This window comes from Galleria mellonella, unplaced genomic scaffold, assembly GCF_026898425.1.
Source record: "Galleria mellonella isolate WM207_F2 unplaced genomic scaffold, CSIRO_AGI_GalMel_v1 utg213, whole genome shotgun sequence".
Lineage (NCBI taxonomy): Eukaryota > Metazoa > Arthropoda > Insecta > Lepidoptera > Pyralidae > Galleria > Galleria mellonella.
Window position 1 is genome coordinate 1,168,089 of NW_026442039.1, and position 15,565 is coordinate 1,183,653.

General features: G+C 31.5%; 1 protein-coding gene across 1 annotated transcript in view; it reads right to left on the reverse strand.

Annotated features, from left to right (window-relative positions):
• Window positions 1-5,872: 5,872 nt before the first annotated feature.
• The window catches only part of LOC113511591 (elongation of very long chain fatty acids protein AAEL008004), a 46,403-nt gene continuing 36,710 nt past the window's right edge, over window positions 5,873-15,565 (reverse strand). The window contains exons 6-9 of the mRNA XM_026895232.3: window positions 14,890-14,995; window positions 11,021-11,157; window positions 10,307-10,462; window positions 5,873-8,012 (exon numbers count right to left, since the gene is read on the reverse strand). Coding sequence (XP_026751033.1) covers window positions 7,866-8,012; window positions 10,307-10,462; window positions 11,021-11,157; window positions 14,890-14,995 — 546 coding nt within the window. The 3' untranslated portion in view covers window positions 5,873-7,865. The remainder of the gene's footprint in view (window positions 8,013-10,306; window positions 10,463-11,020; window positions 11,158-14,889; window positions 14,996-15,565) is intronic.

Consider the following 15,565-nt stretch of genomic DNA (forward strand, 5'->3'; position numbering starts at 1 on the left):
CATTTGGTCAATAAAGTTAATAAAATAAATAAATAAATTAGTTCATATTATTTACTGTATTTTATTGGTATAAACAAACCTATAGACAAACGATGTTTGTACATAAGAAATATTTAAGAAAAATTTATATGAGGTGTCTTATTATGTATATAATTTATTTATTTATTCATTAGTACATAGCAGACTTAATGCTAAAAGCATTCTCTTCCAGTCAACCATAGGGAAGTGTCAGAATATTCAAATGCGGTACTAGTAATTATTGATATACATAAATACTAAAATCAGATATATAAACGAATATATATATATATATATATATATATATATATATATATATATATATATATATATATATATATATATATATATATATATATATATATATATATACAACAAATACACTTACCTATGTATGAAATATACTATATTATACACGAAATTAAGAATAATATAAATAATATAAAGTACTTACTACTCTGATAAAGTACAAAAGTAAGCATAAACGTTTTTTTGAAAGACGATTTAGTCGGTTGTCTCTTAATGGTATCAGGAAGCACGTTCCAAAGCCGTGAAAAATATAGGAGAAAAGAATTTGAAGCAAATCAAAGTGAGAGGGGATAGATAGTTGGAAAGCATCACAGGATCGAAGGTTACGAGTTTCAAAAAAGTACTTGAATTTGCTATTTAAATAATTAAGAGACTGGGGGTTTCGAAAAAGAATATAGAGGGTACAATAAATTCTAACGTTTCTACGTTGACGAATGGGAAGCCATTCGAACTGAGACCGACAGAGAAATGTGATCGAACTTCCGAAGGTTGAAGATAAAGCGTATGGCTTGGTTGAGAAAACGGTCCAACTTATCGAGAAGATCTTTATTAAGATCTGGATAACAAATATCAGCAAAATCAATAATATAAATAATTAGGGCGTGAACAAGATTAATTTTTGTAACGATAGGCAAAAAGTATTCAGAGAGCATAGAGTAAAACAGATATTTATTATTTTTTGAAAATTGGATGCGGTGTGTTCCTGAAGGTCCAACTTAAAATCTGGTGTATGTTTTATCTTAATACGTCATCTAGAAGTGGTTAGCTACTTTCAAAATCCACACCAACGGAGTTGTAGGCAAAATATAATCTATAATAAACACTTATTTAGTCCTGATATTTTATAAAGGCACATATTTTATAAAGCGCAGCGAAAACCGCATAACGGTCTATATTCTGCATTTTGTAGCACGGAGCGAATACATTGATAGCTTATGTTCTAATATTTTTTTTGGGAAAAAAACTGCAATTTGCTGATATTTTTTTGTATTTTTTGAGTTAAAGTCAACCTAATTATTTAATACTTTCTCGTGGTCAAATATTTTATTAAAATAGCAATTAGTGATTTTTTACAAATTTAGAGACCATTTTATTATCTCACAATATACTGTAACGATGTAATATGATGATGATAGTTTTTACTAAACCAAATACTGATACTAAATAAGTAGATCATATACCACATTCAAAGTTCAACAGCAAAATAATTTATGCTACCACATAAACACCTTTACGAAACAATTCAAGAGACGATGTTAGTTAGTTATATCCCTGTCATGTTAGATTTACATAATATGTGTAGTAGAGTATTCTGTGAAATGATATATTTACCTCCATTCATTATGGTCCACAATTTAGATCTAGAAATATTTTTTTCTCATCTTGAATCCACATGTATCCGGCATATAAATTTGAAATTATGTTATTCTGCCATCTAGTGGTAAGTAGCATTTATAATATACATACGTGTATATACGTCTGCGATACAGAAAACTTTACTATTTTTCTGTGATAAGCATGCTCAAATTGTATATTTCAATGAAAGTAATCAAATGTTATTTAAAACAATCGTTTGGTGATGTTTAGCCACTGAACAATAGATGTCGTTGTAGGTTACGTGAATAATATAAAAAGTTTTTGAAAGTATCTATAAGGAATCGAATAGTGGATAGAGGCACAGATTATAATTATTATTATTATATGAGATTTAATGATATTATACAATAGATATATCATTTAAAGAATCTTCTGCTCCCGGCGGCTAGTAGGTATATAGGTACTTTACCAAATCAATGAATTTAAAGTATTATTTTTAATTTTAAAACTTTACAGATTTATCAATGATATTTTATGTTTTTTAGCGTTCCGTACCTCCAAAGGAAAAACAGAGAAAAACCTTATAGGATTACTTCATTTTTTTTTTTTATGGATGACAATGTATGTTAACCCCGCCAACGTTATCGGTATACACTGGTGGGGCACCAGCGAGAGATGATAGAAAATGAAAAAAATGCGAGAGATGAAAAAAAACAAATTTCTAAATCGATCAAATTGAAATTAATATCAATCAAAAGAAAAAATCAAGCTTCTAAATCGACGCAATCAAAAGATATGTTTATGTTCCATTTATATATTTATACATTACATATTTTGACATTCGCAAAGGGAATGCCAAAATATGTGATATAAATATAATGTCATATAGCACAAGTAAAGGAAAAAATCCGAAAACCGTAAATTTGAAGATATTTCACAAAAAAAAAATTTAAACTTGACGATTGTGTATGGATTCGCACTTGATCGGTTTTTATGCATCTTAGTATGGCCACAGATAATATAATACTATACTGGTATAGCAAACAAGCTGACGGCCCACTTAATGGAAAATAACAACTGTCGACTATAGACATGAACAGTACCCTAAAAATTCACTGCCATATCGAAATCCTTCAAACCGAAATAACCATGCAAATACATCTGCATCAAGGTAGAAACATGAATGAGACAGAGGTACCCAAGCAAATGAGTTTTGTACAAAGTCTCTCTGTGGTAAATGTCACGTTTGAATCTACTACTCATCTCAAAAAGCAGAGAGATTGTTAATAATGGGGATTTTAATCTCCATTGCAGGCAATATACCCAGTCAAGTCGACTTCCATGCAGTTCCCCCTGGGAACCATCACTATTTATTGTATTTATTGTTGTCGAATGTGTTACGAAGGGCCAACTAACCTGATGCTCCGGGGGGGAAGGGATTGTTAGTAATGCGAGCTACCAGTCTTATTGCTAGCAATATACCCTGGCAGGTCGACCTCCATGTGGTCCCCTCTGGCACAGATAATATAATACTATACTAGTACCTCTGGAAACCATCATGCTGAATTCCAGATGTATCCATCGCAAAGAGCTGACTGACCTGCCTTTTCATCCTCACTTATCAATCCTCACTGATGCCCCGCCAACGAATACAGATGCGAGCGTAGGTGGAGTTACCATTCCATTATCATCCATAAATAAAAGAACTTGCTCCTCCTCACCTATCATTATTCACTAGCGCCATACCAGTGTATACCGACAGCTTAAACGGAATGACCATTCCATTTTCACCCATTAAACAAAGGACAACCTCCACGTAGTCCCTCTTGGAAACCATTGTATTCATTGCGATGAGTGGATAGCGTAAGCGGAATTATCATTTAATTTTCATCCATTAAAAACTACTAAGCTTATTGAATAAATATCTGATGTATAATAAATAAAATAAAGTAGGTATTATATTTATGTACACATTAGGTACTGACTCATTACCTGTAGGCACATTATTATGAGTCGTTGCTAAGTAGGTACCGCCCGTACCTTTAGAATATCGCGCAACGACGTAACTTGATCCATCATTAATTAATTATATTGCTTACAGCATCAACATAATAATAGACATATTAGAGTCGTAGCCGTGAAAATTGTTTACAAATAAAATTACGGAACTATATATGTTTTATCTATGGTTGTTTAAATTATATTATTATTTATAATAGCTGGATAAAAAATGCCGCCATCTACCTAAAGAAAAATAATAACCACGGCCTTATTAAAATGAACATTTAATTGAATGCCTTCTGGAGATTTTCCATATAAATAATGCCTATGTTTTTAATTTATATGCGTCAGCACGTTTATTAAAAGGAATCTAATAAAAATAAATGTAACAAAACAGGTATTAGATGAAAGGAAATTTAATTTCTATTCCCTTACAGGGGGAAGAGGATTGTTTTTTTTTTCAATTGATAATAATGGAATGGCAACTCCACCTGCGTTAATGGTATACTCTGGCGCGGCACCAGTAAGAAATGATAAGTGAGGATGAAAGGGCAAGTCAGTTAGCCCATCGTGATGAATATACCTGGGATTCAGCATGATAGTTTCCAGGGGGCGCCACGTGGAGGTCGACCTGATAGGATATATTGCTAGCAATGGGACTGATAGTTCGCATTACTAACAATCCTTCCCTCGGAAGAGGATTGTTAGTAAAATACACTATGAGATCGTCCTCCACCACCAGACACCATTTTAATTAAATCTTTAAGAATTCATGACTAGGTCAACTCTGATAGATCTGGCTTCATCTTCTACTATTTCTTATTGATACCCCGCTAGCCTATATTGACAGTATAGGGGAGTCTATTTTCAGTCTAAACAATAATAACAAATCTACAACTTGGCAAACAACTGACGGCCCATCTGATAATTTGAACTAATATCAGTCTGTTACGACCCCTCATGCGTTGTGAGGACATGTAGTTGTTTCATCAATCCACAGCCATGCAAACACAAGTCAACTTCCAGCAATCAGTATTCTCTTGAACTAATATCAGAATCATGTAAGTAATTGTTTTATTACGATATCGTAACCTTCAACAAAAAAGTGTATTCCTTTTTAAAAGCCGACAGCACACCTACAATTCCCTCGATGTTGCGGGTAGTCATGGGCGGCAGTAGTCACTTACCATCAGGTCAGCCGTATTCTCATTTGCCCCATTGTGTTATAAAATTTTTTAGTGTTATAAGTTTTGTTGCACGATAATTGAAATTTTCGGTCTAAAATTAACAGTTGTTATCTTATATAATACATAATCAATAAAATATTGATAACTTCCCATAGCTGTAGTTTTTGGCAACTAGTTTCTGTAGACTTTGTATAGTTTCTTTTTTTTTTTTATTATAACCCTTCCTGCGCTATCGTTATACGGTAGCGGGACGTCATTGAGATGATAGGTGGGAAGGAATGCAGGTAAGTTAGCCTATCGTGACGAATTCCACGAGAATTAACCATGATGGTTTCCAGGAGGAACCGTGGAAAATCGATATAATACTAGCAACGGAGCTTTTATAGTCCATTACTTGTTAGTAAATTCGTAATTATCTCTTTCCCCTAGTCTTTGTGTAGTGACTATAAGGTAGGTTTCTACAAAATGAGATGCGCTAATGCGGCTTACTACAAACGCCTGTGTAATGAGCCGATTGAACTTCAAAGGGGCAGAAAAGCGGAACTAATGCTTTTTTTCGTCAAATAGACTTTGTCTAGTATAGCCTAACTATAAAATGTCTTTGTATTTTGAAACAATTTATAGATAAGAATATTGTTATTAACTATTTTTAAATTTTGTCAGAAACTATCATGTTTTAAGTTAAGATATAACCTACTTGTGTACTAAATTTAATTCAAATGTTTTCTGCCATTTAAGCATGATTGATTACATACAAACATGTATACTATACTAGATATGAATGAAGAGAAGAATGTCTGCGTGGCTGTGTTATATTGATTTCTTTTTATTCTGGTCAGTTAGTACAGATCAGGATGAAACTAAGTCTTATGTCCGTTTCCATCACAAATACTATATCTATACATTCATGACGATTAGTTAAGATATAACAAATAAACAAACTACTTTTTCATTTATAATATTAGTAAGGAAAAAAAGGTATTTTATAACAATATTATTGCTAATGTGGATAATGAGGAATGTAAATAATTTTTCACATGATTTTTCTATAATTTTTATTGTAAAAAGTATCACAAGTAAATTCTGTTGTACTTTTATCAATATGTACCATACTATATTTACAAATACAATAATATACACAATGTGGCAAGCACCAGCATATACTCGCCTCATATGCGCATAAAAAAATCCACATATTTATATTTTATATCAACTATTAGTTTCAAAATAAATTTATAAGCTGGGTCATGGCAACCCTACCCTATGCCGATTAAAATTATTTCAATTTATAATAAAATCAAACATTTTACGAATAACACAAAATTCCGCTTGGCATGTGTTTCATTCAATATATTAACACTAGCACGAACGCTGAAAACCGCCGCCGGTAAGCGATTCATTTCACTATGTAGTCAAAAGTGACCATCCCGTCGATAGTCACTCTGTTTCCCACAGTATTACGTAAGAAGGCACGAGGTGTCGTTTTGTATTGCGCTAATTTATTTACTTGTAGGTGTCATCATGTATCTGTTAGGAGTCATTTTTCTGAACCCACACGTATACACGTTTCCGACCGTGACCGTTATTTTCTAAAGTAGTTTCTTGGGACAATATCGGCCATTTATAAACATAAGCATTGTATGCACCTAGAATTCTCATCAAACGCTGGGTTATTACAATATATTATATTACAGTGCAAAAATTATTATTATACACAGTATATCAAAATCTCTGTAGTTGCCTTGTGTATGCTCGTATATAAATGTGTTCGTGTAATAGTAATAGATATACAAAGTATTTTTTGTAAAATTTTCTATCTAGTCTTTAAACAACAAATAAATTATAAAAGAAACAGAATATCAATAATTTTAATAATATCTAATGTCATGAAAGTAAATATAATTTCTTTTAGAAATATGGAGCAAGATACTTTAACAGAGAATAAAAAAAAATATCATCAAAACAAATAAATATTTCAATATAATATATATAATAAACAAGTTCAAATTATAATAACAAATTTTATATCCATATTATCTGATCGCATGTACAGCTGGTACTATAAAGATTAAATATTATTGAACATTTACGTACAGTATTCGTGTGTTTAACAAAATTTTTTTAAACGTGTAGTAAATATTTAATAAGCACTTGGACGGAAGTGTATTATTATACTGTACATTTTAAAATATGGCATATTTTTGATTCACGAAGGATTTTGTATAAGTATGTATATTACGTATTATTACGTCTTGTTTAAATGGCTCGATGCTCCCTAAGTCAATAATTATAATCACAATTAATATATACGGCCTACAACTTTATCAGGCCATTAGAATGCACATATAATAAATTTGACAATTTCAATAAATTATAAGTACATACTAAACTTAATGAACTTCTACTTAACTTAATTGAGCATTCCTCCGTCGAACATAAAAATCTGAAAGGTAGGTAGCGAGTAGAATTTCTTGCCCACTCAAGAAAAAATTTAAGTTAAATTCGGTAGACTATTTACATACGAAAATGTTATATATATGTTAATATGATATTAAAATTACTACAGAAGACACGATGACCTTATGTATCGGGCCTACAACCAGCAAGATATTGTTGAAATCAAATTCGCTTAAATTAAAAACTCTATTATTCACATTGGGTAGGTACTGGTTGAAGGAGGAGATTAGTGGCAAACATATTATCACATACCATCATATATCATATCACAACACAGAAAAAAATAATTTGGACATGTTTTAATTCACAATAAAGAATAACCACACTTATAAACCCGAGTAACCTAAGACTTCTATCTTCATTTCTATCGGCCCTCCAATAATAAAATACTGTCATAAAATCTCTTAGGTCGAAGAAACATGAACATGGCAATAAAAATACCTATTATCATCTTGTTGGGATCTTGAGCCAGTTTCATCTTTAGTCCAGTTGAAACCAATAAGTGTTCACAATACAGTTCTGGAATAATTTAAGTATATTGTCCTGTCAGTATTCTCATAAATATAACTACTGTGTTCACTGTGAGGCAACAGCACCGGCCACCCTCTGTCGGACGTCACTGAGCGTGGAACCGTTACTAAAACCGTTCAGCAACGAAGATTTCCTCTCTTTAATTTCCGATTTAGCTGCATCAGCTTCCACCTTCACCTTCGTTTTGGAGTTCTGGAAGAAAATAGAAAAACACTTTAGTTTATCTAAATAAATTTGATGAAAAACATTAAAAAGTATATTTAGATATTATTATTTTTACTAAGCGGTGCGATTGGAGCTTATTGTATTATTGATTATTGTTATTGTATAAACATTTGTCCTCACAAACATTTTTTAGTTCATCTACTTTTATATCTCGTTTCATACAAACGTGTGTTTTGTTGGTGACAATTTAATGGTTCAATTAATCATTATGAAATTTGGTATAATGAAGAACGTAGGTTACTTTTACTAAGCGGAGCGATTGGAGCTTAGTTTTTTATTGTTGGTTACTGTCATTAGGGTGTAACCATAGTAATTACTCAATCTTATTAACATTCCCTAAATGAATTAATAATAAAGAGAAAAATTCGCAACGGTATCTAACTTAGCGGGTCACACAAAATTTTACCAAAATCATCTAATATAGTGTGGTATAGTATAAATCGTTTTTCCAATAAAATTTTTAAATAATAAGCAAAATCAGTGACCGGAAATATGAATCTTTCAATCGTTCTGAATTGCTAAAGTGATCAATCAATCAATCAATCAATCAGATCAATACCAATGAAAAGTAAAATCAAACAGTTATTCGTAAATTATACATTTTGGCCTCGATCTAGTATTAAATATGGTATTATACATATGTATATACTAAATGTCAATGACAGCGTTTATTTTTATGCGTATCTGAGTATTTAATGTGTTATTATTTTATTCTAGTTTGTATATTTGTACTTCCGTATTACCATAAAATCACTATGGATCAATATGAATATTTTAAACACTAAAAACAATTTTATTGTCTTCTATAAACCCGAAGTAATTAAACATATGTTATGTAGTAATATCCTTTTATCACTTTTAAACAAAACTGAATAATATTTTAGGTATACGAGCATATTTATATTTTTCCACGTTGAGCCCTGTACGGGGTGAGCAAAGAAAATTAATTATCAAAATTATAAACATTTGTCCTCACAAACATTTTTTAGTTCATCTACTTTTATATCTCGTTTCATACAAACGTGTGTTTTGTTGGTCTCCTCCTGACAATTTAATGGTTCAATTAATCATTATGAAATTTGGTATAATGAAGAACGTAGGTTACTTTTACTAAGCGGAGCGATTGGAGCTTAGTTTTTTATTGTTGGTTACTGTCATTAGGGTGAAATCATAGTAATTACTCAATTTTATTTATATTCCCTAAGTAAATTAATAATAAAGAGAAGAATTCGCATCAGTATCTAACTTAGCGTAGGTTACTTTTTATCCCGGCCATACGAACGAATACTGTATTATTTTCATAGACATACTAAGGAAAATAAATCTAAATTTACTTTGCTCTTATAATAACTACGTATATTATAAAGAAATTAATAGATATATTTGCCATCACTGCCTTCAAACGCTTTCTGTTTTAACCTAATGGTTAGCTAGTAGAAAATGGGACACAGCATTAAGTTTGCCATTTAATCAATGTAAATAACTATAATTAACCTATTGTTATTTACAACGCATTATCAAAATATAAATTGGATTATGAAATTACATATTTATAACATAAAACTAAACATAATTGACTATAAATGTTCCTGAGATTTTTCTCACGAACATAAAATAATAAACACAAGATGTAAATAGGTGTAAAAAAGCTATAATAATATTCGGCAGTAATTTTATTAGAAACGTAGAAAATGGACAAACTTTAATCATATATTACTTGTTTTATGAATACCTGTTTTTTGTCTATTATCCTATTAACTTATTCCGTCTTAATCATCCAAATAAATAAATACTACATTACAAATGTCATTTACATCCTAAAAGACAGTGTAAATATTCAGATGTATTCGCTAAAAGACATGGCATGTATTTTAGTGAGTTACGCTAATTAGCACTGAATTGTATTAGGAAAGAACTACTAATATTAATTAATAATAAGCACAATTGTACATATATAAGTGTATCTATTATTTATATACGGTTCTCATATTATTTTTACCCGCAATTTTATGCACGTGAGGATATATTGATTGATCAAAATAAAATGTAGCTTGTATTATTTTCCAAAGCAAATGTTATACTCGTATGTATTCCAAAACTCATGGCAATTAATAGAGCTCTTAAGGCACGAACTAATAAACAAATACGCTTTCTGATTTATAATGTTAGTAAAGATATATTTAGATCAAGCAACGTTTTATCTAATATATGTACTAGATGCTCGAAATAAGAAATTATTGTTACTAAAAATAATAACTTACTTTGACTTTCTTTAAGTATGCCTGCTTGTAAAAATCGGAGAAGAGATAATAGAAGAGCACAGCATGCATTCCTATCCACCAAACGAACGCCTTCGGATAATCGCAGTCAATGAATAGTAGTTGGAACGCGTGAATAAACACAAGAACAAATTGCACCTGAAACAAAGAAAATATTGTATACATTTCAGTTAATTTTACAAACGAAAAAGATTCTCAGTTCAACTGTATTTTTATGTCTATTTTAATATATCATCTGATAGTAAATAAATACTACTTTTTTAGTCTCAAGAGTAGTTTCGTGTACCTATTTATATATAATTTTGTGTAATATAAAAAAAAAATTAAAAAAATAATGGCGTTTTTATCTACGATAATTAGAGTGTTTACTCTAAGAAATCGTACTTAAAAAGACTTCCCAATATAAAATTGATGATACTACACTTTTATTATCGCTATCTAGTAACAATTAATAATCTTGTTAATAGAAATATATTAAGTAGATAATATCTGTTTAATCAATTCGAATAAATCAATTTAAAATTAAAATTAAAAATCGATTTAACAGTTACTCCAAAAATCATAGATATTAAAAGCAAAAGGTTTTCAAAAGAAAGGCCGAAACAAAAAAAAAATTTGCTCACGTCTGTAATTCTTAATGGGGGAGTCAGAGGCAGTTATAACTTCTACTGATATATTTTGTTTAATATTACTCACCATCTGCAAGGCGGTAAGGTATTTCTTCCACCACAGGTATTTTTGAATTTGAGGTCCCAACGCCGCCAGCAAATAGTAAGTGTACATAATAATGTGTACAAATGTATTCAGCATACCGAAGAAGGTAGAGTGGCCGCCTGAAAATAAAGATAAAAACTGAATGAATGAATAAAATTTTATTCCAGTACTCCACGACACTTACAGATATTTAGGCTACAAGTAAAAATACGAGTAACATGACCTAAGTAGTGTAGTAGTTAATAGCATAATATAATAATAACATAAGCAACATAATGTAGACTGCTCGCCTGAGTATAAAAATACAAACTCGTGTTAGTAAAAGCTCAATAGAAGTAATGTTGCTGGCAACTTGGTTTCGTTTATAAATTTATATTATTTATATTTTTTTTTTTCTTTGATACAACTAATAGACGTCTCTTAAAGTATGCAGATTTTTCCTTTCATTAAGTAGTTTAAGAATGTAACCACTGTTTATTGTCTAGGTGCCACTATTTAATGAAAGTCATGCCTATGTGACCACTACTAAACGAAGAAAGACTAGTTCTTATTATTTTATATAGTAAAACAATTTGATCCTTTCACGGCGCGTTCAGATGTTAAGTTAGTATAAAGCCTAAAATTTTTCTATCGTTTGGACACATTCATTTGGAAAAAATGTTCAGTGTCACAGATAGAACATTTTTCAAAATGATGTTATATATGTTCCGACATCTCCCTATATACAAGGTAAATTAATAAAAATTAATAAGTATCTACTTATTACAATATCTTGTCGTTCTAAAACGTCAAGCTGGTTATTCGTTAATATTGGAAGTTTGTTTACATTCCCTTCGAAACTCACCTATTTTGTGTACAATATACATCAAAATCAACATAAATACTTAATTGATACTAAAACAAGACGGAATCGACAAACGAACAATTTGACTCAAACACCATAAACATCACTAAAAACTTAATTGAGTAATCATACATCATTATGCAGATGGAGTTTAGAGGTATACGAGTATACGGTTATATCTATATAGAGACGGCATTAAAGGTAGTTTAGGCCCTTACTTCATGTCTCAAAGTCCATTCTGTATATTAGTTACACATAATATACACAAGAGTTTATTTCAACAAAACTTACAGAAAAGGTGACCGTTGAAATTAGGAGAGAAATACGTAGGTATTTTTTAAATATAGGTAGTAATGAATCAAAACATATAAATAATCGACTTTTTATTTGTACTATTAGTGGATATCAATTTTAATTATTCCTCTCCATCCTAAGGTTACCTGTAAAAGATCGCTATTTAGCAATATGGCCGCCCATTGTAATTATAACAAGTATTGATTTTGTTTGTATATATATTGTTATTCTTTATAATCTGTATTATTCTTTAATATTATCATTACTATTATATCAGCCGCTTATCATATCCAATTTAATTATTCATTTCTTGGCATTTTTATTAAGCTCTATTGAAATGAACTATACACCTCTCTTAGGTTTTATTTGTTATGTGGGTACAGTTATGCATAATTTTATTTAACAGAATAACGAAATGTACTGTATGTTATAACGTCACGAATAAATAAGCCAAGTAGGTAATGACCATTCTAGAAGGTGATATCGTCAAGAAAACTCGGAATCAGTCTGTTGTCACTTGATGTTCAAACATGGTTTACATATTCAAACACGTATGTTTGTATCCTCTACTTCTAAAGAATATTTGTGTTTTTTTTTTATTCTATTCAGTTGCTTAGATCATAAAATATTTACGATGTACATGTTATTTTTAAGCCACTTCTAAGTGAAGAAGGTTTTTAACTTGAAGGTATTTTTGGTTCCGATGTAATGCAATGGTTTCTTTTATAGCCTACAAGTTTTATTCCCTTGTCTATTAGATTTTTGACGATTACACATTAATTACCACATTAATTTTTTGACAATTAAAATACATTTTATTGCAAAGCAAACAATGAATATTTTAATAGATATAGGTTATGCGATATCTTCGTTAATGCGGGACTTGTAAATGTAAATGTAAATATAAGAGAGACTCTGTTTTCCGCACTTAGCCTCCCATTTGGGCCGTTGTGCGTGTGAGTCGTGGCTAGTACAGCCAACCTAGCTCCGCCCAGAAGCGCAGAAGCTTCCTGGGTTCTTCACAGGCTTCACGGAGCGACCTCACCGTTCCGAGGATTTCTAAACGTTGATGGGCCACAGCCTCACATTCCAGGATTACGTGAGCAGCCGTTTCTTCAGCGTCGAAACAACCTCGACATAGAGGGCTGTCTGTGGCTCCTATTGTGTATAAATGTTTGTTTAATGGATAATGACCCGTTATTGTCCCTATCATTATTTTGAGGTTTTTTCTATCTAGATGTAATAAACGTTTTGATAGTCGTTGATTCAACGTAGGTACGGCCAATTTTGATTGTCTGCAATCAGTAGCCTGTATCCATCTTTGGTTTTGTATGTCAGCGGATCTTTGACGAATCCACATTCGAAATTGCGAGAACGGAAGAGGAAGAAGTGGATACGGGCCTACCACCCTCGTTCCTGAGCCTCTTCTAGCCAGTTCGTCTGCGGCATCGTTACCATAAGATCCACTGTGCCCTCTTATCCATTGGAGGATAACTCGGTTATTGGAAGATATCCTATCCAGTGAATGGTGGCATTCAATTATCAATTTGTTGTTTGTCTTGTTGTTTCGTAATGCTTTTAGTACTGCTGCGCTGTCAGATAAGAATCTAATGCTAAAACCATTTATTCCTAGCTTATGTACAGCTGCAGCAGCCTCGGTTATTGCAACACATTCGCATGGGAATATTGAGCTGTGTACGCCAAGCGGTATGTGCACGTTTATATTCAGGTCTAAGGAAAAGACTCCGGCTCCTGAACCGTTCTCGGTTTTGGAGCCATCGGTGTATATGCGTAATTCATGTACACCGGATTGGTCCTTTTCCTCTTCTTGAATTTGTATTTGGTATTTTTTGTTAAATATATAATGATTATGAGTCGTGTCACACGGAGCCGCAATCAAAGGTTCATATTCGATTGCCTGGTTCAGAATAGAAGTGTGGGGACTGTAGTGATTTTTACCCCATAGATCCAGATGCATTAGTCGGATAGCGGCTAACGCCGCTTCCTGCTGTATGTGCAGGTCTAGGGGTGTTATGTTGAGGGCCAACTCTATTGCTGTTGTAGGAGCTGTTTTCATGCAGCCGCTGACAGAAGAGCAAAACAGTCTCTGAAAGCTTTTTAGTTTGGCGGCGGTGGTAATGCGGGACTTATTTTGATGTTTTTTTCACAATCGATAATCTGGATAGATAATTTAGAATAAAACCTTAACTATTCATAAATGTATATATCTATGCTAATATTATAAATGTGAATAGATGTATAAATATTATATATATTAAAAAGCTAGCTCATAATTTCGGTAGATCAAATTGACTTGTTTCTCATATTAACATTCTCTTATAAAGAAACGGGATAAATAAAATAACAAACATACAAAGTGGAATTATTAGTAAGGTGCATGCCAAATTTCGTGATGATTGGTTGTGTCGTTAAAACGCCAAGCGGTAACAAACAAACAAATAAAAAGTAAATATACTTTCACATTTATAATATTAGAAAATATGTAGACCAAAAAAATATTTTTCAAATAAAAATAGCACTTATAATAAATAGATACATCGAAATAAAATAATCGGCTAATCGGCACAAGTTTTTATGACCAATTGAAACTTGCAGTTCTGCCTTGAAAGACCTCATAGATCAAGGTACGAGTCACTTCGACGTAGACGATACATTAAGCACATATTACAACACTTCATCAATTAAGACTGACCTGGTGTGAACTTCACTCCGAACCAGACAGACATGGGCATGATGCCGTGGTGGATTACATGGAGCTTTGACACGTGATCAAACTTCTTGCGCATCACGAAGAATATCTACGAACAAAAACTCGTTAATAAACAAGGACATCACGGCACGGATTATATCGATCTAGTTTTTTGGCATGCTATAAAATAAAATAGAACCCTAATGCTTTTAATCTGAATAGATACTTAGCATATTATCATAGTCAATTGATATTTCTAAGTTAAATTATTCTGTTTGACTAACTAGCATGTTTTCTATTTAATATGTATATTATTAATTACTATATACTCAATTTATAATCAACTGCCAAAAAAAAGGCGCAAATATTTCGCAAGGTACAATTTCGAACCCAATGTAGACTGGGTTCGAAATTGTAACAATTGAAAAATTAAAAGCACCTGCTTGTCACATTGCAACTTAACGTTGAAATAAATATAAATTGATTACTTGTATTAAATACTACTTAGGTATGGATATAGTCCAATAAGACGACGGAAGGCATGCGTATAATTAATAGTAAAACTGGGTTTTCCAGAAGTACTATATAGGTGTAAACTATACGTATTGCTTTATTACTAAATAGAAACAAACAAAGGTAATAATCTAATATTGAACCAGATATACATAAAGCTATGCAA